At 49.3% G+C, this 27959-nt stretch overlaps 1 protein-coding gene across 1 annotated transcript in view; it reads right to left on the reverse strand.

The window, feature by feature from the left end:
- The window catches only part of LOC143806921 (uncharacterized), a 192541-nt gene that overhangs the window by 92720 nt on the left and 71862 nt on the right, over positions 1–27959 (reverse strand). Inside the window, exons 19-25 of the mRNA XM_077287965.1 lie at positions 25140–25371; positions 17470–17624; positions 16723–16849; positions 13866–13921; positions 12552–12771; positions 12143–12267; positions 11831–12053 (exon numbers count right to left, since the gene is read on the reverse strand). Coding sequence (XP_077144080.1) covers positions 11831–12053; positions 12143–12267; positions 12552–12771; positions 13866–13921; positions 16723–16849; positions 17470–17624; positions 25140–25371 — 1138 coding nt within the window. The remainder of the gene's footprint in view (positions 1–11830; positions 12054–12142; positions 12268–12551; positions 12772–13865; positions 13922–16722; positions 16850–17469; positions 17625–25139; positions 25372–27959) is intronic.

Raw genomic sequence — 27959 nt, forward strand, 5'->3', positions numbered from 1 at the left:
TGGTGATGGGCAAAACGAGGGCGGTACAATGTCCTCGCTAAAGGTGAAAGGCAGAGACCACCTTGGGCACGAAGGAAGGGGACAGCCCGAGAACCACCTTGTCCTGGTGAAAAATTAGAAAACGAGCTAGACAGGAAGGATCAGCTAGCTCCCATACCCGCCTGATAGATGTCAACGCGACAAGGAAGGCGAGTCAGAGAGATGTCCTGCAGCAGCTCGAAAGAAGCCTCTTGTACTACACCAAGGATCAAGTTAAGGTCCCAGGCATCCAACGGCCTTCTATAGGGGGGCACCATGTGGGAGATCCCTGAATGAATGGCTTCAGCTGCATTTTGGAAGCAATCAGATGCTGGAACAAAACTGATAGGGCAGAGATCTGGTCTTTTGAGGGAACTAAGCGCTAGGGCTGCATCCAGACCAGCCTGAAGGAACTGCAAGATAGTCAGAATGGAGAAGACAAGAGGAGAACGACCGCTTTCCCTGCACCATGTGTAAAACGCTTTCCAGGTGCGGTGATAAATGCACCCCAAATAGGTTTACAAGCTCTAATCATAGTGGAAACCACCTCTCGGGAAAACCCAGCTTGGGTTAGGACCCAGGATTCAATAGCCAAGCCGTTAGAACACAGGGCCCTTGCGTTCTGGTGGCAAAGCAGGCCCTGGGAGATCAAATCTGGTCGATCCGGGAGTCGCCAAGGAACGTCAACAACGAGCTGCACCAACTTCATGTACCATGCCTGGCGCGGCCAGTCCGGAGTGACTAGGATCGATGGAACCCCTTCCGCCTTGATCTTCCCGATGACTCTCGGAAGTAACGGAAGTGGGGGAAATACATATGGAAGATTAAATTGACGCCACAGAAGGACCAGTGCATCCGCCCCAATGGCCTCTGGATCCCGTGACAGAGCTATAAACTTGGGCACCTTGGCGTTTAGTCTTGATGCCATCAGATCCACATCCGGAGTCCCCCAGCGATATCAGATCTGTTGGAAGACCTCCGGATGAAGTGACTACTCTCACAAGGAGAGACCCTGACGGCTGAGGAAGTCTGCAGCCCAGTTATCCACACCCAGGATGTGAACCCCTGAGATGACTGAGTGGGTCATCTCAGCCCAGAGGAGAATGTGTTCCACCTCACGCATTGCCGTCCTGCTGCAGATGCCCCCCTGATGGTTGATATATGCCACAGCCGTGACATTGTCCGATTGTATTCGGATGAGGCGACCAGCCAGGAGGTGATGGAATCGCCGCAGGGTCAACTGAATCGCCCAGATTTCCGGGACGTTGATCGAAAGAAGAGACTCCCAAGGCAACCAGCGCCCCTGGGCAGTGTGATGGTGAAACACGGTCCCCCAGCTGAGAAGACTGGCGTTGGTTGAGATCACCAGCCATTGACCTGGGAGAAAACATTTCCCCTGGTTGAGGGAAAATAGTAACGTCCACCACCTGAGCGCCCACTTGACCCGCGGACAGAAGCAGCATAGATGGTCGAGAGAGAACTGGTTCCTGTCCCGGGCCGATAGAAGCGTAAGTTGCAGAGGACGGAAGTGTAACAGCTGGGCAAAGTGAACAGCTTCCATTGCTGCCACCATCTTGCCCAGGACCCCCATGCCGAATCTGATAGAGGAAACGGGCGACAAAGTGCCCGGTGGCTCACTGTTGAAGGGCTAAGGCTGGTTTCACATTTGCGGATGAGGGCTTTGCGGAGGACTGTAGTTCCTCCGTTAAGCCATGTCCACTGCCGCGCCTCTACCATCAACTCAGTCTACATCGGCATGCGTACTGCATACCCTATCTTTAACATTGGGTACACAGGCCATGCGGATGTATGCGGATGCCTCCACATGCGTCGTTTTCACGCTGCGCCGACCTGCGTCAAAGGCAACATGCTGCATATGTGGAGGCACACGCATACATCCGCATGGCCTGCGTACCCAATGTTAAAGATAGAGTACGCAGAACGCATGCAGACATAGGCGGAGCTGAAGGAAAAGACGCGGCAGGGGGCGGGGCTTAACAGAGGAACTACGCAGTCCTCCACAAAGCCCTCGTCCGCAAATGTGAAACTAGGCCAAGACCTTGTCTCGAGGGAGAAATCTCCAACCCTCGGGAAGTGTCCAGAATCATTCCTAAAAAGTATATCTGCTGAGCTGGGACAGATTTGTTTAAGTTTATCAGCCATCCTAGGCGAGAAAGTGTATCCGGCCGCACTCCGTGCAGGCTTGGAAAGACAGGCACTTGATTAGGAGATCGTCTAAGTAAGGCAGAACAACTATGCCCCGAGAGTGCAGAATGTACATGACGGCCGCCATGACCTTTGTGAAGACTCTGGGAGGGGTGGCAAGGCCAAAGGGCAAGGCTACAAACTGAAAGTGTTCCTCGCAGACGGCAAGGCGCAGGAACCTTTGGTGCGGAGGGAAAAAAATAAATCGGGATATGAAGGTAAGCATCCCGGATGTCGATGGATGCTAGGAACTCCCCCTTCTCCATCGAAGTGATGACCAAACAGAGAGACTCCATCCTGAAGTGCTGGACCTTGACGAACATGTTTAGGAGCTTCAGATCCAGGATGGGTCACACCGTTCCGTCCTTTTTTGGAATGGGGGGGGGGGGGATACTTGGTCCCTGACCCATTCGTCATGGACGACAGAGAGCAAAATATGAGAAACAGGAGTAGATGACCGTCTACTCTGCTGGTGTCGACCGAAGAGGGCAGTGAGTCATTGGGCCGAGAATCTATTGGATCTAGATCGCCCCGATCCGGGGCTGAGGCCTTGAAAACAGAACGTGCAAGGTTCTCTGATGGTCCGTGGGGTCTTTAATCGAGGACCCGTCTGGTAAAGATAGGAGGGTTTTTGTAGCCAGGCGGGGGCAGGTGGATCAACTGGAGGGGATTCGGCCCATTCCTTCGCAGATCCAGGGAAAAAGGGTATCTCGCCTCAAGATACTTCAGACCTGCGAAGCGTTTGTCCGGTCGCTCCCTATGCCGCCAAACTATGTCCTGAAACACGGTGGATAGAGAAGACCCTCTTAAAGGACATTGCATTACCAGGGACAGAATTAGAGTCCTCGTCAACCTTCAAAGCCTGGTTCACGGCCTCAATGAGACTGTCCACCGTCGCCTGTTAATTCGGAGAGTCTAGGTCAAGGAGCATGCTGGAATTGGACTCAGATTCATTGTCACTGCAAACCCCAGGTGAGGCGGAGCGGGACACGGATACGGAGGCGCGAGAAGGCCCGGGAGACGAGCTATGGGCCCGTTTCCTAGATTCCTGTGGGGTTTTTGACAGACAGCAACCCGCTTGCCGACTGTTCCGTGAGGTAGAGGACCCTTCCGAGATAGGCAGACGAATGCATCGATCAGTGGAGGAATCTTAGAGGGACTCAATTGCTTTAGCTAGTGAGGCCATGGACTGCGACAGTGACAAAGCCCTATCAGAGGGACTGGGTACACTGGGTTCAGTTGTGGTGGAGCGCTCCTGAACGCATTCGGGATCAGAGGCCTTGCAGAGTGGCGTACTCTGTCCCTGCGGCAGCGAAGTCTGGCAGGTGGTACGTGAGGTGAAAAACACGATGTGTCTTGTTAGCTTTCTGGGATGTCTTAAGAGAGTGACATGATGTACCCCAGGATGTCCCTGCTTTTGCCTATATGCTCCAATAGGGAGGGCCGTGGCTTGCAAGTGATTACTGCAGAGAAGTGGCCAATGAGTGTGCCGCAGCTCAGAGCTCTTACCCAGTCCTGTGGCCCCAACGGTCCTCCCAGTGCACTGTGCCTCTTGAAGTGCGAAGAGGCTGCCAACCGCCCAACCGCGTACGCATGTGGAGAAAGATGGACACAGGGTGTGCCGTTAGAGGCGCCGAGAGAAGTCTTGCGGTAAGCAAGGAGCGCCAAGATAAGGGCGGAGCCACTGTTTGGAATGTCATCAAGAGGGCGGAGTTTCCGACCTGCGGCCGATGATAGGCCCAAGCCGGGGAGTGTCCCCAGCAGGGAAAGGGGACGCCATGGGGAATAGCGCTCCAAATGCACCAGCGGGAGACCTCCGCCGGGGTGGCCCGAACGCACACCCAGCCCCTTACCAGCAGTGTGCATCCTGGTCAGCTGTTGTAGCGTGGACAGTGCAGGGGACCTCCATCCACCACTTCTTAGTCAGGGAGGAGGTGCCTCTGTACATCCAAGGCTTAATTCCACCAGGATGGGACAAGGCTGTTGGTGTGGCACATAACGGAGCCGGATAACCCTTAATGCAGAGGAGGGTACGTGGAGGCGCCACTCCATGTTCCCATCTGTTGCCGGTGTGGGGAAAACGGTGCCCTGAAGGGAACAGTCTTCCCTAAAATATCTCCGGCATACCGGTAATAAATGATGCAGGAGGGGATACGTGAAGGCGACACTCCACGTTCCCGCCTGTTGTAGGTTTGGGGAGAGCGTCACCCTTAAAGAATAAGTCGCCTTTTGAAATCCTTTGAAAAACGTTAAGAATAAAAATCAAGAGAAAAATAAAAATGAAAGGCAAAATATGTGGTCTGAAGATCAGACACATGTGCCTCCTACTGACACCAAGCTAAAAAACTAGCTTGGCTGGAGCTGGTGTGGGTGTATACTGAAGAGGAGGAGCTAATCTCTGTGATTACTTAGTGTCAGCCTCCTAGTGGCAGCAGCATAACACCCATGGTCCTGTGTCCACCAATGAGGCAAAGGTGAAAAACATCTTTCTGGTGTCGCCATTTTCCAAGAGCTGTAATAGTTTTAATTTTTCCGGACACGGGTCTATGTGAGGGCTTATTTTTTGCACCCTGAGCAGACGGTTTCAAGGATACCATTCTGGGGTAGATTTGTAGTTTTGATTGTAATTCTAGTCTTTGCTTTTTGTTTTTCACATTATGTCATTTATTCAGTGAATTAATTTATTTTATATTTTTATAGATCGGACTTTTACAAACGCAGCGAAAGCAAATGTGTATTTTATTTATTTATTTTATGTTTAGTGGTGCAAAAGGGGGGTGAATTTGACATTTTTACTGTATTCAGTAGTCCCCCCAGAGGACTTGAACCTGCAATATCTGACGGCTTGTACTATACATAGCAGGGTTTCAGCATTGCTATGTATAGTCAACATCAATCTCCTGTGAATGATAAACCCTGGCTGTCACAGGATCAGAATGACAGGCAAGGGGGTCTTCAGCAGATCCCCGGCTGTCATGATAACCCATCGGGTGCCCTGATAGGCGGGTGTAATGAACCCCCCCCATCTCCATCGCCACATTGGGGGACACAGGACCGTGGAACGTCCCAAAGCAGTCCCTGGGTGGGAAATAACAACATAACAGTGTAAACTCAAGGCGCCTGCTGTCTAAAGGTGCGCTACCGCTGCCTGCAGAATACGCCTACCCAGGCTTGCATCTGCAGAAGCCTGAGTATGGACATTATAATGCTTTAAGAAAGTGTGCAGGCTAGACCAGGTCGCAGCTTTGCAAACTTGCTCTGCAGATGCTTGATTCCGAATGGTCCAGGAAGCACCCACCGACCGAGTGGAGTGTGCCCTGATACCCGCTGGGATAGGCTTGCCTCTGATGCGATAAGCCTCTTGAATAGTCGACCGAATCCATCTGGCGATTGTCGACTTAGAAGCGGCCAGTCCCTTCCGGAGTCCTGCCGGGAGCACGAACAAAACTTCCGTCTGTTGAAAAGGTGCCGTCCTAGACACGTACTTCCTGAGAGCTCTTACAAGATCCAGGGAGTGAAGAGCTTTCTCCACGCGGTGCGTCGGAGCAGGACAAAACGACGTAAGTACGATATGCTCGTCAAGGTGGAAGGAAGACACCACCTTTGGAAGGTAGGGGACGGTCTGAGGACCACCTTGTCTCGGTGGAATGTAAGGAACGGCGTCTGACAGGAAAGGGCAGCCAACTCAGACTCGTCTGATCGGCGAAATAGCGACAAGAAAAGCCACCTTCCCTGAAAGGAGAGATAGAGAGATGTCCTGCAACGGCTCAAAGGGAGATTCCTGCAGTACACCTAGGACTAGATTAAGGTCCCAAGCCTCTAGAGGTGCTCTATAGGGAGGCACCACGTGAGAGACTCCCTGAAAGAACGTTCTCACCTGAGGTTTTGAAGCAATTTTTCGCTGGAAGAGGACTGACAAGGTCGAGACCTGCCCTTTAAGGGAACTCGGCGATAGCACAGACCAGATTGAATGAATTCCAGGATGGTAGGGATGTTGAAAACCAACAGAGGGGGACCTCTACTTCCACACCATTCAAAGAAAGTCTTCCAGGTCCGATGATGCGCAATGACACCGGCTTTCGGGCATTGATCAAGGTGGAAACTACTTCGCGAGAAAAACCTGCTTGACTCAGAACCCAGGATTCAACGGCCAAGCCATCAAACACAGGGCCCCTGAGTTCTGGTGGTAGAACAGACCCTGAGAAAGCAGAAGCGGACGATCTGGTAGTCGCCAAGGAACATCTGCGATGAGCTGGACTAGCTCTGTGTACCACGCCCGGCTAGGCCAATCCGGAGCGATGAGAATCACCAGCACGCCCTCTGCCCTGATCTTCCTGATGACTCTCGGAAGCAAGGGCAGGGGAAGAAACAGATAAGGAAGGCGAAACTGACTCCAAGGAAGGACCAGCGCATCCACTCCGATTGCTCTCGGGTCCTGAGACCGGGCTACAAACTGAGGTACCTTGGCATTGAACCAGGAAGCCATCATGTCTAAGTCCGGAGTACCCCAACTAAGGCAGATCTGTTGGAAAAAGTCCTGATGGACAGCCCACTCTCCTGAGGCAAGACCTTGAAGGCTGAGGGAGTCCGAGGCCCAATTTTCCACTCCTGGAATATAAACGGCCGATATGACCGAGTGGTTGTTTTCGGCCCAGCGAAGGATGTTCTTGATCTCGCGCATTGCAGTTCTGCTGCGGGTGCCCCCCTGATGTTTTCTATAAGCCACAGCCGTGGCATTGTCCGACTGGATACGGATGGGGTGGCTAGGAGATGATGGAACCGCCTCAGGGACAGCCAAATCGCACGGATCTCCAGGAAGGACCTCCCTTGGAGAGGTTCGGAGCATCCACCACTGGAATGCCAGCTTGACCCGAGGGGTCAGAGGACACGGTCAGTCGAGGGAAAAAACTCCCATCCCATGCGTCCAGCAGTGCGTGCTGAAGGGGCCGAAGGGGCAGTAGCGCAAACAGAATTGCCTCCATTGTGGCCACCATCTTCCCAAGAATCCTCATGCCGAAATGGATGGAATAGGGACGATTGATGGAGCCTCCGGGCCCCCTGTTAAAGAGCTAGGACCTTGTTCCGAGGGAGAAGAACCAACCCTCGGGAAGTGTCCAAATTCATGCCCAGGAAAGAGATTCATTGAGCTGGAACAGGAGAAGACTTTTTTAAGTTGATCAACCAGCCCAGCCGAGAAAGAGTATCCAAGGAAATGCGGACACTCTCCTCACAGGCTTGGAAGGATGGACCTTTGACTAGCAGGTCATCTAGATAGGGGAGCACGACTAAACCCTGAGCGTGTAGAATGGCCATGACCGCCGCTATGACCTTTGTGAAAACTCTGGGGGCAGTGGCGAGGCCAAAAGGTAAGGCCGTGAACTGAAAATGTTCCCCGCGGACAGCGGAGCGAAGGAACCTTTGGTGAGGCGGGAAGATTGGGATGTGAAGATACGCATCCCGAATGTCGATGGAGGCTAAGAACTCGCACTGCTCCATCGAGGCGATGACGGAACGGAGGGACTCCATCCTGAAATATCAGACCTTGACAAATCTGTTTAAGAGGTTTAGGTCCAGGATGGGCCTAACTGTTCCATCCTTTTTGGGGACCATGAACAGACTTGAATAAAAACCGCGGAACCTTTCATCTTCTGGGACAATGACCCCGTCTCGACGGAGTGATTTGATGGCCTGGGAAAAAGCCAGAGCGCGCGTTCCTGCTTCAGGAGGCCGGGAAGCAAAAAACCGGGTTGGAGGGAGAGAGGAAAATTCGATCTTGTAACCGGAGGACACCAGATCCCTGACCCACTCCTCGTGAACGACTGCAAGCCAGGTATGACGAAACAAGAGAAGGCATCCGCCTACTCTGCAGGTTTTGTCCGGACGAGATTGCGAGCCATTTAGTAGAAGATCTTAGGGATCTGGATCCCCTAGACCTAGACTGCTTGGAGCGGCCCCTCCAGGAGTGGTTGGGCCTGTACGAGGCCTGTGCGCTTTTGTCTCTGACGGTGTGGCGCTTGAACCAGGGGAACTGGCCGAGGAGGACCATGCGTAATTGCCAAGAAAGGACCGAAAACGAGCCTGTGGCTGTCAGCGGAACGGTTGTCTGAATCTCTGCTGGGGAAGGGAAGCACATTTCCCTCCTGTAGCGTCTGAAATCAGTTGGTCCAGCTTTTCACCAAATAAGCAGCCACTGAGATATGGAAGGGAGGTTAGGGACTTTTTAGATGCAGAGTCCGTTCGCCAGTTTCTCAGGCATAGTGCTCTTCTAATCGCCACAGCATTTGAAGCTGTAAGTGCAGAGCAATTAGCCGTGTCCAGGGAAGAATTTACCAGCCAAGGAAATTTGATTAGCTAGCTCCGCTATGTCAGAGGGGAGATCACTGTTCTGTAAGGCCTTATGCAGAGAGTCTGCCCAAAAAGTCACGGCTTTGGCTACCCAAGTAGCGGCAAAAGAGGGAAAGAGTGCCAAGCCTGATGCCTGAAAAACTGAACGGGCGAGGCTGTCAACTAGGCGATCCGTGGGATCTGTGATGGAGGATCCGTCCGGCAAAGATAGAAGAGTTTTGGAGGAAAAACGTGAAACAGGGGGATCCACATGAGGGGATTCTGTCCATTGTTTGCGGAGGTCAGGAGAAAAAGGATATTTGGACTCCAGAGATCTCTGACCTGCAAAGCGTTTGTCCGGACGCTCCCTATGTTGCTGAACTATGTCCTGGGACTCCGGGTGATTGGCAAACACCCTGTGAGGACGATTGGTCCTTTTGAAGGACACCGAATTATCCGTATGGGAGGTCGCAGGCTCCTCATCAACCTGAAGTGACTGGTTGACGGCCTCAATGAGACTATCTATAATACTCTGATAACCTGGCGACTCTAGATCAAGAGGCCCATCAGACTCAGGTTCAGAGTCCTGGTCACTACAGGTGCCTGGGGAGCGAGATCGGGAAGCAGAGCTAATGGACGCCGAGACACCAGAAGGCCTGGGGGACAAGCTACGAACCTGCTTCCTAGATGCCCGCTTGTGTCTAAAATGAGAGGGGCCCCTGCAGGCTGAAGATTCCCCTGCTGTAGGGGAATTTTCTTGGGCAGGCGGATTAGTAGTCCTGCTCCTGTATGGATCCTGGAGGGACTCAATCACTTTAGTCAAGGAAGCCATAGATTGTGAGAGTGACAAAGCCCACTCAGGGGGACTGGTTACCGTGGGATCGGTCATGGTGGGGGGCCCCTGAGCGCATTTAGGATCACAAGCATGACAGAGCAGAGCAGTATGCCCGCTTGGTAGTGCAGCCTGACAGGAGGAGCAAGAAGTGAACAACACTGTGTTTTAGAGGACTTTTTGGAGGTTTTAGGTAGAAACATGCTGAACCTCAATCTCCAAAAGGAGCTGCAGGGATGATGCGGCAGAAAAGATCAGCGGAGCACTCTGTGTGACTGAAAAGTAACAGAGCACTTTGTGTGCAGCTGTCAGAGTAGGCTATATGAAGGGGGGACCTGCGGTAATGTGGCAGAGCACTTACCCAGGTCCTGTGCCAGTGTGCCCCAGCGGAGCCCTTTGTGCTTTACCGGCGTTAGGAGGACAGAAGATGGCCGCCGAGAGTACAAGGGCGCTTCTCGCAGTGTTCGAGAAGCGCCAGACCGGTGGGCATGGTCTGCAGGCGTGACACCGCTATGGTTGGCGTTTTTCCGGCCTTCGGCCTAGTCTAAGGCCGAAGCCGGGGACTAAATTAGAAGAGTCCGGCCGCCGGGCTGGCGATGCGCTCGGGAGCCCCCACCCCCCCGCTAAAAACTCACCGCTGGAGCTGGATGGAGTTCTTCCGCTGGAAGTAGAGGGGGGGGGACGGTGCAGGAGCCTTCGATCCATCATCCCCTTTGCTGGGGAGGTGAAGAGGGACCATCCAGATCCATGCAGCACCACTGTTAAAACAGTGGTGGTGCAGAGGGGAGCAGCCGGACGCCATGGCAAGGGGGCCTCTGTGCAGCCTAAGGGTTCGATCCCCTAGGATTTCACAGGGCTGTGTCCAGCTGTGGCATCCCACGTCGCAGGAGAGGGTACGGGGAGGCGACACTCGCCGTGCTCGCCTGTTTATGTTTGGGGGAGATCGGCCCCTTGAAAGGGTCCGTCGACCCAGTCTTCCTCATGCGCAAAAAGTTGTTAAAAAATAAACATAAAAATAAAGAAAATGTGGTCTGAATAACAGACCCCAGTGTGCCTCTTACGGACACTAACCTTAAACTGGTTCTATCAGGAGCCAGTGGGCGGTGTATACTGCAGAGGAGGAGTTAACCCTTTTTGTATTTACTTAGTGTCAGCCTCCTAGTGGCAGCAGTATACACCCACGGTCCTGTGTTCCCCAATGTGGAGATGGAGAAATGAAGTTATAGGCTGATCCAACTTCAGAGGAAATGCCTCAAGACAAGGAAATGATGCTCAGTAGTGTGTGTGGCCTCCACGTGCTTGTATGATCTTCCATCAATGCCTGGGCATGCTCCTAATGAGGCGGTGGATGTTATCCTGAGGGATCTCCTCTTAGACCTGGAATGAAGCATCAGTCAACTCCAAACCGGTCATACTGAAGGATGTTGCAGGCAGCAGATCACTCTCCACGGCGTCTCCAGACTCTATCACGTCTGTCACATGTGCTCAGTGTGAACCTGCTTTCATCTGTGAAGAGCACGGAGCGCCAGTGGCGAATTTGCCAATCCTGGTGTTCTGTGGCAAATGCCAAACATTCTGCATGGTGTTGGGCTGTGAGCACAACCCCCCATCTGTGGACGTCGGGCACTCAGACCATCCTCATGGAGTCTGTTTCTAACCGTTTGTGCAGACACATGCAGATTTGTGGCCTGCTGGAGGTCATTTTGCGGGGCTCTGGCAGTGGTCCTTCTGTTCCTCCTTGCACAAAGGCTAACGTAGCGGTCCTGCTGCTGGGTTGTTGCCCTCCTACGGTCCCCTCCACGTCTCCTGGTGTACTGGCCTGTCTCCTGGTAGCGCCTCCAGCCTCTGGACACTACGCTGACAGACACAGCAAACCTTCTTGCCACAGCTCGCATTGATGTGCCATCCTGGATGAGCTGCACTACCTGAGCCACTTGTGTGGGTTGTAGAGTCCGTCTCATGCTACCACGAGAGGGATAGCACAACAAACATTCAAAAGTGACCAAAACATCAGCCAGAAAACATTGGTACTGAGATATGGTCTGTGGTCCCCACCTGCAGAACCACTCCTTTATTGAGTGTGTCTTGATAATTGCCAATAATTTCCATCTGTTGTCTATTCCATTTGCGCAACAGCATGTGAAATTGATTGTCAAACAGTGTTGCTTCCTAAGTGGACAGTTTTATTTCACAGAAATTTGATTTACTTGGGAGTTATATTCTGTTTAAGTGTTCCCTTTATTTTTTTGAGCAGTGTACATTCCCAAGTCTAGGAAGGGCGATACATAGTCAGAACCGGTAATTGTGGTGATATCCGTCACTCAAATATTTAAGAAAATAACCTACATTTAAATTCTTTGTGATCCTATCAGGGGTTTCCATGTAATTTTATGCTCCTGGCTGATGCAATGAAATGTAGTTGTCCCGTTTATTCACAATTATGCGACTTACATTTTCGGCCCCAGATGAATTGATTTGATCCGTCGCTGGTCTCTTCTCAGCATTACAAACGGGTGCCTCAAAGCTTTTACTTTCTTTAACATCAATATCTGCTTTCCGTTCATGTCGTCCCGCAAGATTTGGCTTTGGTGTCTGCACCCGTCCCGGAGGCAGGGGTGCAGGTTTAATAGCAGATTTAATGTCCTGAGTTTCAGATATTCTTGTTCCTTCAGTCCTAAGTAAAAATAAAGGAAACAAATAATTTTCCAATATTATTTAAAAAAAAACGAAAACCACAAAAATTGCAAGAATCAGCAATAATACCGAAGCACTTTCAGGGGATCCTGGCTCACTGCGCTGTCTTGGGGCAAGGATGGAGAATAAGAGTTGATTTCAGACTTCCAAGAAGCTTGAGAAGATCCAGACTCAGGAATCTTCATATTTTCTTCCTAAAATGAAACACAGATTAAGATATAAACCTGTTTATAAGGAACGACCTTGTGTCCAGTGAAAGCAGCACACGGTGAAGCTTTGCTGGATTCTGTACATGACTTACGTCAAGGGAATTTCATGCATGAATAGCAACTGCAGCACATGGATGCTGTCTGTGCAGGTAACTGCAGTCGGGTCCTGCAGCTTAGTATTATTCATCTGATATGTAAACGGTCCAGGTAAAATCCATTACTGATACAAAGACATCTGAAAGTAGCCATATACAACTGCCGCCACTTACTTTTCCAGAATGGCCATCACCAGGAAAGTCTACAACAGTGCCTCCATCATCATGTCCAGTACTCGGTGCAGAGGAGACCTCCTTGTCTTCTGATGCTCCTTTCCTAGAAGTTGCCTTTATCAGATTGGGTTTTAGTTTCTGGAAACGTCCTCGGGCTAAAAGTGCAGGTTTTATGGACGATTTCCCACATTCATCTTGATTGGCAGATGATGATTCTGTCCTAAGAACAGAAATATTTTCACTTAAATCTAATGAACAATGAAAAAACGGATTTTGGGCAGTCACCGTAAAATCATTTTCTCGGAGCCTTCATTGGGGGACACAGCACCTGCCAAAGTTGTGCCTATGCTGGGCTTGTACCAGTTGTTTCTTGTTGCTTCTCCTATTGCTTTCTCACCAGGCTTTGTGCCAACCGGGGGGGGGGGGGGGGTATCCTGCTCAGGAGGTGGTAACCTTTTTTTGCCTAGTGTCAGCAGCATACACCCATGGTCTCCTGAGTCCCCCAATGGAGCAGTAGAGAAAAAGATCTATACACTATTAGAATTTTACTACTAAAAGTGGCTGTGGAGGAGAGGAGAAAAGGTGAGGAAGCCCAAATAAGTTTCCCAGGATCACAATAACAATGGCCTATACTTGAGATTGGCTATTAAAAACTAGTAGGGTCCAACTCTAAACAATCCCTATAATCAGCCTTGGCCACTTTATGGCTGAGTAATGCAGTGTTATACATTCATATGAAATGAAAAATGAAGCACTTAGCTCAGCACCATGGCCCTCAAACAGCTGATTGGGAATTGAAGAGTTGTATCCAATTGATCTGATATGGATGACCTATGCTAAAGCCCCCCATTATGCTTTAGACAGCTGTCTGATCTCACCTGACTCTCCCATACATAAAAGAGTGCTTGCTCTGCCGACTCTTGTCTAAATAAAAGGATCGTCAGTCTGAAATCGAACATTAAGTATTCAGAATCTCCTTCGACAGATGGATCAGGGACCCTCATACAGAATAGACTGTCGTCCAAACCCATTGGTATCGATAAGATTTGGCTACCACTCGTTTAGAACGTATGGTGGCCTTAATGGTAATAGCGATCATGCTCCCAGGATAATGCTATTTAAGGATGTAAATTAATTCACCATCAGTCAGGGTCCCAACGAACTAAAAAGAATGAAAATGACTGGATATGTGCAGTATACCAGACTACATATTTTTCCATTTATACCCAGTTTAGGGGCCATTCATTTGTGGGGTAATTTAGTCATTGCACATAATATGCAGTGTTTAGTCAAATACACGTGATTCATTGGTACCTTTCCTTAATTTCACTTTCTTGATAGCTGTCCGACTTGATACCAACAGGTGAAACCTGAGAAAAGTATAGGTCATAAGACACATGCATCCATTGTAGAGCAAATATATAAAGATCTATACTAAACGTGACATTAATATCTCATGTATATACATGCATAAATAGTGAACATAAAACAAATACACTACCGTTAAAAAGTTTATGGTCACTTAGAGATTTCCTTACTTTTGAAAGAAAATCAGTTTTTCCAATGAAGCCAACATTAAATGATTCAGAAATACACTCTATACATTGTTAATGTGGTAAATGACTATTCTAGCTGCAAACTTCTGGTTTGTAATGCAATATATTCATAGGTGTATAGAGGTCCATTTCCAACAACCATCACTCCAGTGGTCTTATGGTACTTTGTGTTTGCTAACTGTGTAAGAAGGCTAATAGATGGTTAGAATACCCTTGAAAACCATTGTGCAAGTATGTTAGCACAGCTGAAAACAGTTTGGCTGGTTAGAGAACCTATAAACCTGACCTTCCTTTGAGCCAGTTGAGAATCTGGATCATTACATTTGTTGGTTTCATTAAGCTCTCGAAATGGCCAGAAAAAAAGAACTTCCATGTGAAACTCGACAGTCTATTCTTGTTCTTAGAAATTAAGGCTATTTATTCCATGCAAGAAATTGCCAAGAAACTGAAGATTTCCCACAACGGTGTGTACTACTCCCTTCAGAGGAGAGCACAAACAGGCTCTAACCAGAGTAGAAAGAAGTTTGAGGCCCCGCTGCACAACTGAGGAACAAGACAAGTACATTAGAGTCTGTAGTTTGAGAAATCGATGCCTCACAGGTCCTCAACTGGCAGCTTCATTAAATAGTACACACAAAACGCCAGTGTTAACGTCTACAGTGAAAAGGCAACTCCGGGATGCTGGCCTTCAGGGCAGAGTGGCAAAGAAAAAGCCATATCTGAGATTGGCTAATAAAAGGAAAAGATTAATATGGGCAAAAGAACACAGACATTGGACAGAGGAAGATTGGAAAATAGTGTTATGGACAGACGAATCCAAATTTGAGGCGTTTGGATCACACAGAAGAACATTTGTCAGACACAGAACAACTGAAAAGATGCTGGAAGAGTGCCTGACGCCATCTGTCAAGCATGGTGGAGGTAATGTTATGGTCTGGGGTTGCTTTGGTGCTGGTAAAGTGGGAGATTTGTACAAGGTAAAAGGGATTTTGAATAAGGAAGGCTATCACTCCATTTTGCAACGCCATGCCATGCCCTGTGGACAGCGCTTGACTGGAGCCAATTTCATCCTACAACAGCACAATGACCCAAAGCACACCTCCAAATTATGCAAGAACTATTTAGGGAAGAAGCAGGCAGCTGGTATTCTATCTGTAATGGAGTGGCCAGCGCAGACACCAGATCTCAACCCCATTGAGCTGTTGTGGGGAGCAGCTTGGCCGTATAGTACGCAAAAAGTGCCCATCAAGCCAAACCAACTTGTGGGAGGGGTTTCTGGAAGCAGGGGGGGAAATTTCTCCAGATTACATCAGCAAATGAACTGCTAGAATGCCAAAGGTCTGCAATGCTGTAATTACTGCAAAGGGGGCATTCTTTGAGGAAAGCAAAGTTTGAAGAAAATTATTATTTCAAATAAAAATCTTTTTTCGAACCTTGTCATTGTCTGGACTAGATTTTCAATTCATTATCAACTCATTTGATTAATAAAAGTATGAGTTTTCATGGAAAACACAAAATTGTCTAGGTGACCTTAAACTTTTGAACGGTAGTGTAAGTGTAACTCAACCCATAACGATCCATGTCATCATGAATAAGAGTTTTCAGGCAAGGTAGTTACATAATGCCACGACATCTTACCATCATTAGCATGTGAATGAGGCCTTACAAAGGAACAGAAACTAAAAAGCTTCATAACAATGAGGAGAATTTGATTTAGTGATGAATGAACAAGAAAAAATATCAATTACATTTAATCACTATATGACACATTTGCAATTTTTTACATAAGCGTATGCAACTTCGGCCGTGTATATGGCAGCAATACATTAATGATACCACTCAGTGGTAAAATAAAAATACACCCCAGAGTGGTGCCGTAATCACTAATATAAAAGGGAATCATTTTACACTATATGGGGAAGAGGTGAACGGACAACTCTTTCCAGCAAGTTTCCTTTCCTTGCAGGAGAGAAGCTAATTTGCACTTGTTTTTTTTCACAAGATCAGTGAGCATGACTCCATGCTCAGCTACTTAGGCTGGGGCTCTAGGCTTCGGTCAGCATATGGGTGCTTCATACAAGCTGCAGCCGATTTAAGCATTATTATTACAATTATTGTAAATGGCAGAGTCAGTAACAATAAGCAATTTACAATTAGCTTGTAACAATACAGCTCATTGCCACCGACATCACTGACATAAGAAGCCGCATCGCAGTTAGTGTCTCCGCTACGTGGTAGCAATGCACTGAATGATTCGGGATATTCACCAGTGCTCTTGATCAGATTTTCATCTGTGTGTCAGCCTGTTCCCATAGGAGGAAAACAAACTGTATAAGGTTTCCCAAGCTACTCCTGGCATTAGTCAGTGAAAAGAATCATTCACTTAAATGGGCAAGTTTGGGCCACAGAAATGACCAAACTTGGATAGACATCTATGCGTCTTTTGAAAAGAACCGTAAACTAAAATGGGGATGTGATCTATTCACAAAAAAAAACAAACCAAACAAACACATCACAAACAAGAACTATAGAACACATGAATGTTGGCGACCTCCAATAGGTGGCACTTGTGAGGCATTGGCCATTCTTCATTTGATAGCAATACACAGCCATACCCGTCCAGAGACTGGTGAACGATCACTTCCTTCCTCGGTATCTGAAGACTTCTTCCTCACTTCAGTCTTGGTCAGGTTTGGTTTTGGTCTTAGACGTCCTCTAACAGGCAGGGCAGGTTTCTCTTTACTGTGGGAAACAAGATTTCGTATAAACTTTTCTTGTCAATTACATTTCCCTCCTGCAGCAATAAACTGCACTCACTGCACACAGCAGGCCAGCTCGTGGCTCAACTGCCAAATCTACTGGCATTCGGCTTAAAGGGGATTTCAGGGAGTTTAAAAAAAAACAAAAAAAAATTGTAGTTGCTAATAGAGGCAATTACTTGCATGTTGTACCCGGAGCCGGTCATTGACTGCTCAGATTCAGATGCTTCTTGTCAACAGAGCAGTGGTTTCTCGTCATGTTGACAGGGCAGGAATACTGGCGTCATGCTGATTGATGGCTGGCTTCCCCAGTTAGGCAGTGGAGAGCCAGCTGTCAATCAACATGACACCAGTAGTCCCGCCCTCTCAACAAGAAAGAAACTACCGCTCTGTTGATGTGATGTCAGTGGAAGTTTGTGACCGCTCTGTGCCATTGGAGAAAGGCACCAGGCCCATCAGGCAGGTAGGTAGCAACCACCTGCCTATTAGTGCTTAGGCACAATTCTTTTTTTTTTTTTTTTGGAGTCCCAGATATCCCCTTTAATCTATTCCACATAAACAGGTAGTTAATGCTTTAAATGTCAATTTTCCACAAATCCTTACCTAGAATCTCCCTTATCGGAGTCCTGCTGTACAGGGTTTGCCTTCTCTGCCTGTGGCACCGGCTCAGACTCTGAACCCACATCTTCCTGATCACTGGAAGAATGGTTCTGTCTGAGCTGATCGACTGATGTAACACCAACTTCTCCACTGTCAACCTAATGAAGGAAAGATAATCATCAGTTCTGAAGTTTTTCCTACTTGTGTTATGTTATATGGCATGGCACATACACTGATTTTAAAAGGTGTTAACCCGTTTGGACAACCTTGTATATAAGCCCAGTAGGGGTGCGCCAGAATTTTCAATTAGAAGCTCATTTTTCAGTTTCATTTGAACAAGACAACTAGTGGGTCTCTAAGGCTAGGATCACAGGAATGACCGTGGATTCTCTCATCTGAGAAAATCTGGTCGATTATGCAATTGACCCTCTGACCAAACGCTGATCTGAGTTTGAACTGAGTGTCAGCCTACTGTGATTGAATTCTCCACTGTGTCAGTACGAGAAATCAGACTGCACTCAGATTTCATCCAAGGGCAGACCGACAATTTCCACACACTCTGACTTGCATGGCCGAATGCGATATGAATATCAGATCAAACTGATTTGCTGAGATTTTGCACAGCCTCATGGAACAACATTAGTCTGAGTGTGATCTAATGCTTTGTTGGATTGCACTCAGATGGTAAAAACGGTGGTGCGAACGAGCCCTAAGGGTACAGAACAGACAGGGCAGCACTGATTCGGCTGTAAACATCTGTGTCAGCCACCGCCAAACAGGAATTTTTGGTACTCACAGTAAAATCTCTTTCTTGGAGCCTTCATTGGGGAACACAGGTAACCATGGATGTATGCTGCTGTCGCTATAAGGCTGACACTAGGCAAAAAATGGAAAATAGCTACTCCTCAGCAGTATATACCAACTGACAGGCACAAAGTACCTCAGTTGGTGTTAAGGCAGGAGAAAAGCAACCAAAAGCTCAACATATGTACCAACCTAACAAAGGCAAGTAGGCCCAAAAATGGTACAAACAATTAGGGAGGGTGCTGTGTCCCCCCAATGAAGGCTCCAAGAAAGAGATTTTATGGTGAGTACCAAAAATCCCTCTTTCTTTATCGCTTCATTGGGGAACACAGGTAACCATGGGACGTCCCAAAGCAGTCCCAAGGGTGGCAACAGAGAGAAAGCAAAGAAAACGGACTTAGGTTGGCCGATGCGTAACTGCCGTCTGCAGCACCTTCCTAGCTAGGCCTGCATCAGACGAGACATGGGTATGAACCCTGTAAACCCTTCCAAAGGTGAGCAAAGATGACCAGGTTGCTGCCTTGCAAATCTGTAAGGCCGAAGCCTGATGACGAATAGCTCATGAAGCCCCCACGGCCCGGGATGAGTGAGCCCTCACCCAGAGGAGGCTGTTTGTCCTGAAAGCGCTATGCCTCCAAAATTGCCAAACTAATCCAACGGCAATAGTGGACTTGGAAGCTGGGAGCCCCTTACGACGACCTTCTGAGATGACAAATCCGGAAATCGGATTGACGAAAGTAAACAGTCCTTGAAAGGTAGACTCGAACAGCTCTGACCATATCCAGCTTGTGGAGGGACTTCTCCAGGAGATGGACCGGAGAGGGACCTAGAGAAGGAAGAACAAGGTCTTTATTGACGTGAAAAGAAGAGACCACCAATGGAAGGAAGGAAGGAAGGAACGGGTCTGAGAACTACCTAGTCCTGACGCAGAATCAGGAACAGGAAACGGCAGGATAATGCTGCCAACTCGGAGACTCTCCTGATGGACGTAATAGCAACTTGAAAGGCAACTTTCCATGACAGGAGAGAAAACGGAATGTCTTGAATGGGCTCAAAGGGAGTGCACTGGAGGGCGCCAAGGACGAGGTTAAGATCCCATGAGTCTATCTGAGGATGATAAGGAGGTGCCAGGTGGGCAACACCTTGAAGAAAGGTCTTTACCTGGGAACAGGAAGCTAGTTCTGCTTTTCCAGAGGAAGATCACTGTCCTGTATGGTCCTGCTCACGGTATCAGCCAGGAGACCAAAGCTTTAAATACACCACGGCAAAGAGGAGGAGAGTGCCAAGCCGAAACCTCGAAAAAAAAACAAATGGGCCAAGTTCTCTCTCGGCCCGTGGGGTCATTAATTGAGGAACCATCTGGTAAGGACAGGGGGGTTTTGGCCAAGCAGGAGCCAAGCGGATCCACCGGAGGGGATTCTTCCCATTCCTTCTGCAATCAAAGAAAAGGATTCTCTTGCCTCTATAGGCTTCTGACTTGCAAAGCGTTTGTCCGATCGCTCTCTGTGCCGGTGAACTATGTCCTAGCCTTCCATCTACCTACTCTGAGGTCAGAGGAGGAGAGAAGGACCGTCCGTCTTCCTGCCATCGCACTATTCATCAGGGGCGATGGGGAGGGGGCCGCACGGACACGGCAAATGCCTCTAGACATCCAAGGGCTAACTGTCCGAGGATGGGTCAGGCTATTGATCCGTCGCAGGGAAAAAGGGCAGTATGAGCGTGGTTGCAGAAGGGGTACTTGGAGGTGACACTCCACATTACCATCGGTTGCCGATGTGTAGAGAACGGTACCCAGAAGGAATTCATCGCCCTGGAATATCATGGCATGCCCATAACAAAAAACAACACAGGAAGGGGTACGTGGAGGTCCGCGTTCCCACCTGTTGTAGGTTTGGAGAGAGCTAAGCCTTTAAGGGGTCCGTCGCCCCTCTAATGTGAGGTGAGGGAATTCTCCGAGACAGGCTGGCGAAGGACCCCAGATAGAAGGGGGGCTGTATCTCTGTGACGTCATGGACTGCAACAAAGACTAAGTCCGCTCAGGGGGGGCTAGGAAACCTTGGTTCGGTAGCAGCAGAGGGACATAATGCACCGCAGTATGCCCCCTGACTTCTTATACTGTTAACATCCTCCAATAGAGAGTGTAAAGGAAATTCAGGAAAGGGCCAATGTAGGCTGATGTGTCTGCTGCAGGGTCAGGGCTCTTACCCAGGTCTGCTGCCCATGCCCATCTGTTACGTCCCCTTTAAAAATGCCCTGGGATCTGCTTGGCGCCGCGTCAGCATTGAGAAGAGATGGCCGGGTGTACAAAGATGGACCCGGGAGTTGCATATGCGGAAATCTCGCAGAGAGCGAGAAGCGCCAGTTTGGGAGGCGGGGCTAAGGGTGCGAGGTCATACGGTGGGCAGAGTCTCAGAATTGCTCCGTGAATAGGCCCAAGCCAGGGCCTAAATTTCTGCAACCGGCAGGAACGTTAACCGGCGGGGGGAGGGGAACGCCATGGGGGAGGGCCGAGAATCCTGCGGAGATCCCAGGACAGGTGAGGATATCACATGGGAGACGTCCTCACATCCTGATCCCTTCAGGTCACACCAGCCGCAGTCATCTGCCGGTGACCAAACATTTCTGCACTCGCCCCTCCCCCCGAAGAGTCTCTGCTGTCCGTCTCCTTCCATCGCCGCTGTTTGTCAGTGGTGATGCAGTGGGGGGCCACACGGATGCCATAAATGCCTCAGGACATCCTTGGGGTTAACTCCCCTAGGATAGAGCAGGGCTGTTGATCTGGCTGAAATAAGCCTGGCGCAGAAGGGGGTACATGGAGACGACACTCCATGTTCACGTCTGTTGGTTTGGGGAGATCGGAATCCTGAAGGGATCTGTCGCCCCTTGTAATACATTAAAAGGATAAGAATGAAAACAGCATGATTAACAAGAATAAAAACTAAAAAGTGAAAATGAATAAAAAAATAAAAATTGTGGTCTGAAGACCAGACCCATGTGCCTCCTACAGACACTAGGCATGAACTGGTTGGGCTAGAGCCAGTGGTAGGTGTATACTGCAGAGGAGGAGGAGCTAATTGTTATATTCACTTAGTGTCAGCCTCCTAGTGGCAGCAGACATACACCCATGGTCCTGTGTCTCCCCCCCCAATGAGGCAAAGGAGATTGGCAGTTGGAATTGAGACCACGGGATTACCAGAGCATCGCAACCGATGGCTAGTGGATCCCGGAACCTGGCTATGACCTGAGAAACCTTGTCGTTCATGCGAGACACCAGCAGGTCGACATCCGGGATGCTCCATCGCTGGGAAATCTGGTTGGCGACAGCGTGGCTGAGAAACCACTTGCCCTATGCGAGACTTTAGCGGCTTCGATAATCGGCAGCCCAATTTTCCAACCCCGGAATGTGAACGGCTGATATGGTAGGGACGTGACGTTCCGCCCATCGCAGAATCCTTGTTACCTCTGTTATAACCGGTTTGCTGGGAGTCCCGCCTTGATGGTTTATGTAGGCCACGGCCATGGCATGGTCCAACTGAATGTGAACCGGCTGAGAGTGGACTGCCAGTAGAGAAGGGTGAGAAAAATTGCCCTGATTTCTAGAAGATTGATGGGGAGAGCGGCTTCCTGAGCGTTCCAGCGACCCTGCGCCATATGATAAAGACCGACCACACCCCAACAGAGAAGACTGGTGTCAGTGGGGATGACCTGCCACCGGAGAGGGAGGAAGGACTCTCCCGTGCAGGACTGAGGCGGATAGCATCCACCAGGTTAGCGATTGCCTCACCTTGAGAGGCAGAAGCACGGGTCGGTCCAGGGAGACTGTTCTCTTATCCCAAGCAGACAAGAGAGCCAGCTGAAGAGGACAGGTATGGAACTGGGCAAAAGGCACGGCTTCCATGGCGGCAATCATCTTCCCCAGAACTCTCATGCAAGACCGCAGGGGGAAGAGGAGCTAGTCGCTTTAGAGAGCGGATTCCCTGGCAGAGCGATAAAAACTTCTCCTTTGGAAGGAAGACACGTGCTTGGGTCGTGTCGAACCTCATACTCAGAAACACCAGGTGTTGAGCTGGGGTTAGAGAGGACTTCTCTCTGTTGATGACCAAGCCGAGATGGACCAGAGGGTCCAGAGTAACCTGAAGACTCTAGACACAGTCTCGGCGGGAAGGCCCATTGATTAGAAGATCATCCAAATAAGGAATTATGAGAATCCCCCTGGAACGAAGGATGGCCATGACCACTGCCATGACCTTCGTGAACACTCTGGGGGGCAGAGGAGAGGCCGAAAAAAAGGGCCGTGAACTGATAATGATCCTCCTGGATCACAAACCGAAAGAATCTCTGATACTGAACACAAACAGGAATGTGAAGATAAGCATCCTGAATGTCTACAGAAATTCACCAAATTCTATAGTGGCGATCACCGAAGGTTGGGGCTCCATCCTGAAATGGCGGATCCGAACGTGACGGTTCAATCATTTGAGGTATAAAATTGGAAGGAGGGATTCATCTTTCTTCTTCTACGAAAAGGTTGGAGTAGAACCCTGAATACCATTCGCTTCAGGGAACTGGCACCATTACTCTTGTGCGTAGAAGGGAAGAGATGGCCTGAAGAACCTCTGGGGCCTGAGAAGGGGGTTGTGGCGGGCGAGACAGAAAAACCTCTTCCTGCGTGGGGGGGGGGGGGGTGGAAGAGTGGTCCTGCTGGGACGAAGTTCCTGAAGAAAAGAAGAACAAAAAGGCAGGGGCCCTTTCCAATTGGGACGTTCAGGTCTGGACAGAAGGAGAGAGGTGCTTTTCCCGCCGGTAGCGTCCGAAATTAACTGATCCAGCTTGGACCCGAAAAGCCAGGTTAGTGAGAGACTTTCTGGAGGGTGGATCTGCATTCCAAGCCTTCAACCAGAGGATGCGGAGTATAGCAATGATGTTGCCGTTTGCTCTGACGGAACAACAGGAGGCATCCAAAGAGGCAGTTAGAAGATATTTACCAGCGTGGGCAATCTGGTATGCCAAATCTGCAATTTCATCCAGAGGAGCTGCCGCTACAATGCCCCAGCAAAGCATTTTTGCCCAGGCAGACATGGATTTCGCCACCCAAGTGGAAGCAAAGTTGGGACAGAGAGGTGCCAGTAGCTTCATAGGCTGATTAAGCCAACGACTCAACCTGCCTATCCGTAGCGGCCTTAAGAGATGCACCGTCCAGTAGAAACAGGACTGTCTTGGAAGACAGGAAAGACCAGCGGGTCCCACCTTAGGGGACTCTGCAAATCTATCAACAAGGTCTGGGCTAAAAGGGTTATGAATGTCTAGCAGCTTCCTTCCCGGGAAGTGCTTTTTAGGGATGTTCCCAGTGTTTAGCCATAATCGCTTCAAACTCTCTGTGATTGGGGAAAATCCAGGAAGGACGTTTTACCAATTTAAGGGATACGGAGTGCTCCTCATCCTCCTTTAGGTTAAGAGTTTAGGTAATAGCCAAAATAAGGCTAGCTACCATATCCTGCATTTTTGAGGCTTGGTCCAAATCAGACTCAGACTGGGATTCCACATCCGACCTAAAAGCCGCCTCAGAGGAGAGGACACGGGGAGAGGAGTGCATCCTGGATGATGCAGAGGGACCCGGGAACTGGATAAACTAGAGAGAGCCCGCTTCCTTTGCTTTGTGCCCGATCTGTCCCTGCGAAGTCAGGTGCGTGCGAATCACCGCGAGAGGCGTTCGGAGTACTGGTGGCGGCAGACAGATGTGGAAGACGCTCCAGGACCTGGACCAGGGACTGTGAGACTCTTGTCAGGTCAGAGACAGACATGGCAAGAGCCCACTCTGGAGGGAGGGGTGTGCTCTCATCCCGGGCGTTAGAGGGCTCCTGTAGGGCAGACATGGTGGAAAGGCTGCAGGACGGGCAGAAAGGGGAAGGTTGACCTGAAGACCACTTTCTTTTGCAGCTGGCGTAGGCGTAATGGATCACAGTAGGCTTAGAGGGAGGATGAGAAGCCTCTGCAGACTTGGGCATAAGTCGAGCCTAGGTGACACTGCTGAAAAGGGCTACATAGAGAGACAGAGGCAAGTAAAGAGAGGGCAGAGCCTACCTAATGCCAGTGACAACAGATGACTATCAGGCTAGGTTCACATTGCGTTAGGGCAATCCGTTGAGCGCATAGCGCTAGCGGATTGCACTAACGCAGTGTATCTATAGGGATCACGTTTGCCCATCCCGCTAGCGCAGATCCCAGATCTGCGCTAGCGAGGAACGGACCTCGGGCGCACCGTCAGAAAATAACGGCACGTCGCTAGCGCGTGCCGAAAATGGCATGCGCTAGCGATCAGATTCACATTGCCGTCAATGGGTGCGCTAACGGACCCGTTGCATGGCGTTAATTGCGACAAGATTGCCTTGTGCAGGCATGTACTACGGAGGACAGAGAATGAACTTCAATCCCATATTGCAGCCAGCATGCAGCCGGCGGGTAAGGAAAGGGTGAATCAAACACCCGAAAACCCCGCCCCTATGGCTAAAGATTGTTCCCTCCAAATTCAGGTGACAGTGTCTCTTTAACCAATGCAAGATTTTAAAAGAAAGCCCCCAAAACAGTTTTTAAACAAAACCCCACTCCAAATCAGCAGTCACTATAAAAACTGCAGCAGCTGCATATTTGTCAGACATCAGGACCGTCTCATCAGGCCTCACTCAAACTGGTTTGAAATGACTTCACCCTTCGCGGCCAATTCTTATACATACGACCTATTAAAGTCAGAAGGACTCTACGTGGACTTCATTGTAATCTCTTACAGTGATATAAAGATGAACATGTTGCTGGATCATCTTAGGATCCGGACATTTGGTTTTGACCAATTTTCCAGGATTTTCATTCCTTACCTTTACAGAGTGTTCCTTCTTGTTCGGTGTCAGTACATCAGTGTGTTCAGCACACTTTTCCGTTCCTGCAACGAGGACGTCTGCAGAGTCAGGGACATCAAGTTTTTCTTTTCTGGTTGATGTCCTAGCTGTCAAGTTAGGCTTAGGTCTCTGTAATCTCCCTCTCCCCGGTAACAGGGGCTTTACAGATGACGCTTTATTGCCATTATGTGCAGCAGACAAAGCCTCATCCCTATTGCCAAAAAAATCAACAGTAAATTAGGCAAAGTAAAATAATTGAAAAAAAAAAAAAAAAAAAACATTTCTGTCAAACGCCACTTTAACAATATCCGTACCATGAGTTATTCCCATGATGGATTCTAATGGCAGATGTAAAAACAGCGTTCAAGTGCCAACCACAGAAACGGCAAGCACTACCGTGCAACACCGCTTCCCTGACTCCCAGAGAAATAACTTATAGTATAGTATAGGAACCAGCAGAGTACAGCGAGTCATGCAGTTTCTGTAATTACCGCTGTTTTTATAGCCCCACCACCTGTGGCCGGCGCTTATACATGGTCATACCGGTCTCAGCCTTGAAAGGTGGAGATGGAAACACCCCTGTAAGAGTAACTCGTAAGGGGGATTGTTGGTAAACACAACTGTTCAGCTGACTTAAGTGGGTTTTCTTTTCAGATGCCAATATTACAAAGACTAGATAATTGGTGACTTGTCCGCTATAGTGCTAAAAACGGGTAACAGATTAGCCAAAGGGCTCCCATACACATCACACAGCTATTTCTCCCAACTCCTCCATACACAGGAACGCTCTACTGAGAAGTCATATGCTCCTCATGAAGCAGCCACTTCCCTGGCAGAGGCTTATATCAAGGCCAAATATAGGGATTTTTGTGTACTCACCGTAAAATCCTTTTCTCCGAGCCAATCATTGGGGGACACAGGACCATGGGTGTTATGCTGCTGCCACTAGGAGGACACTAAGCAAATACAGAAAGAATAGCTCCTCCCCTGCAGTATACACCCCTCTGCTGGCTGTAAGTGAACCAGTTCGGTAACAAAGCAGTAGGAGCTTAACATTTAACAAGGATGAACTATGTCAAACCATGTCAACACAGAAAACAAAGCCAATAGGCTAACAAGGTGGGTGCTGTGTCCCCCAATGATTGGCTCGGAGAAAAGGATTTTACGGTGAGTACACAAAAATCCCTATTTCTCCTACGCCTCATTGGGGGACACAGGACCATGGGAAATCCTAAAGCAGTCCCTGGGTGGGAAACAACTACAATTGCTCCTTGTACCCACAAATTACAGGTGGCACTGCCGCCTGCAAAATTCGTCTGCCAACGGTCGCATCTGCCGAGGCCTGAGAGTGAATGAATATGGTAATGTTTTGTAAATGTATGCAGGCTGGACCAAGTCGCAGCTTTGCAAACTTGGGCTGCGGAAGCTTGGTGCCGGATGGCCTAAGACGCACCCACTGACCGAGTGGAATGAGCCTTAATCCCTGCTGGGACAGAATGACCTCTGACTCGGCAGGACTCCCGAATAGCCGAACAAATCCATTTGGCTATTGTCGCCTTGGAAGTGGAAAACACTTTCCTTGGCCCTTCCGGGAGCACGAATAGGGGATCTGACCTGCGGAAAGGCGCTGTCCGCGAGGCGTTTCTACCAAGAGATCTCACTAAATCCAGTGTGTGAAGGGCCTTCTCGATGCGATGTACTGGTGCCGGACAGAGTGACAGAAAAATAAAAACAATCTCCTCAATGAGATGAAAACAGGAGTCAACTTTCGGTAGAAAAGACGGGGATGTTCTCAACACCACCTTATCCTGATGAAAATTCAGGAACGGAACTTGAGAAGACAAAGCCGCCAGCTCGGAGACTTGTGTAATAGAGGTGACCGCAACTAGGAAAGCAACTTTCCATGAAAGAAAAGACAGGGAAACCTCCTGTAGAGGTTCGAAAAGAGCCTGTTGCAAAACTCCGAAGACCAGATTAAGGACCCATGGTTCCAACGGCATCTTATAGGGAGGCACCCGATGGGAGACTCCCTGAATAAACGTCTTGACTTGTAATCTGTTGGCAATCCTGCGTTGGAACAGAACAGATTAGGGCTGAAACCGGTCCCTTGAGAGAACTAAGGGCGAGACCCAAGTCCAAACCCGTTTGTAAGAATTCGAAAATAGAAAAAAAAGAGAACGTCCTCGGTCATTGCACCATGAGAAGAAGGTCTTCCAGGTGCGATGATAAATACGCATAGATGAAGGCTTTCTAGCACTGATCATGGTAAATGGGGCCCTGAGACAGCATGTCTGTGCGATTCTGTTATCGCAAGGGAACGTCGGCGACTAGTTGAACGAGTTCCGCGTACCACGCTCGGCGCTGCCAATCTGGCGCAATCAGGATTACCGGTACCCTCTCCGCTCTGATTTTCTTGATGACTCTCGGCAGTAAAGGAAGCAGGGGAAATATGTACGGAAGCTGAAAATGATGCCAGGGGAGTACGAGAGCATTTGCCCCGATGGCTGCCAGATCATGGGACCGAGCTGTGAAGTCAGGAAGTTTGGAATTTAGCCGTGAGGTCATCAGATCCACATCCGGAATTCCCCAACAACAGCAGATCTGGTGGAAGATCTCCGGATGGAGAGACTACTCCCCGGAGTCGATGCCTTGACGACTGAGGAAATCTGCCTCCCAATTGTCCACTCCCGGGATGTGAACTGCAGAAATCATAGAGTGGTTTTCATCGGCCCATCGGAGGATGTGGCCCACCTTAATCATGGCTACCTTGCTGCGAGTTCCCCCTTGGCGGTTGATGTA

This window comes from Ranitomeya variabilis, chromosome 1 (assembly GCF_051348905.1).
Source record: "Ranitomeya variabilis isolate aRanVar5 chromosome 1, aRanVar5.hap1, whole genome shotgun sequence".
In the NCBI taxonomy this organism is placed as follows: domain Eukaryota; kingdom Metazoa; phylum Chordata; class Amphibia; order Anura; family Dendrobatidae; genus Ranitomeya; species Ranitomeya variabilis.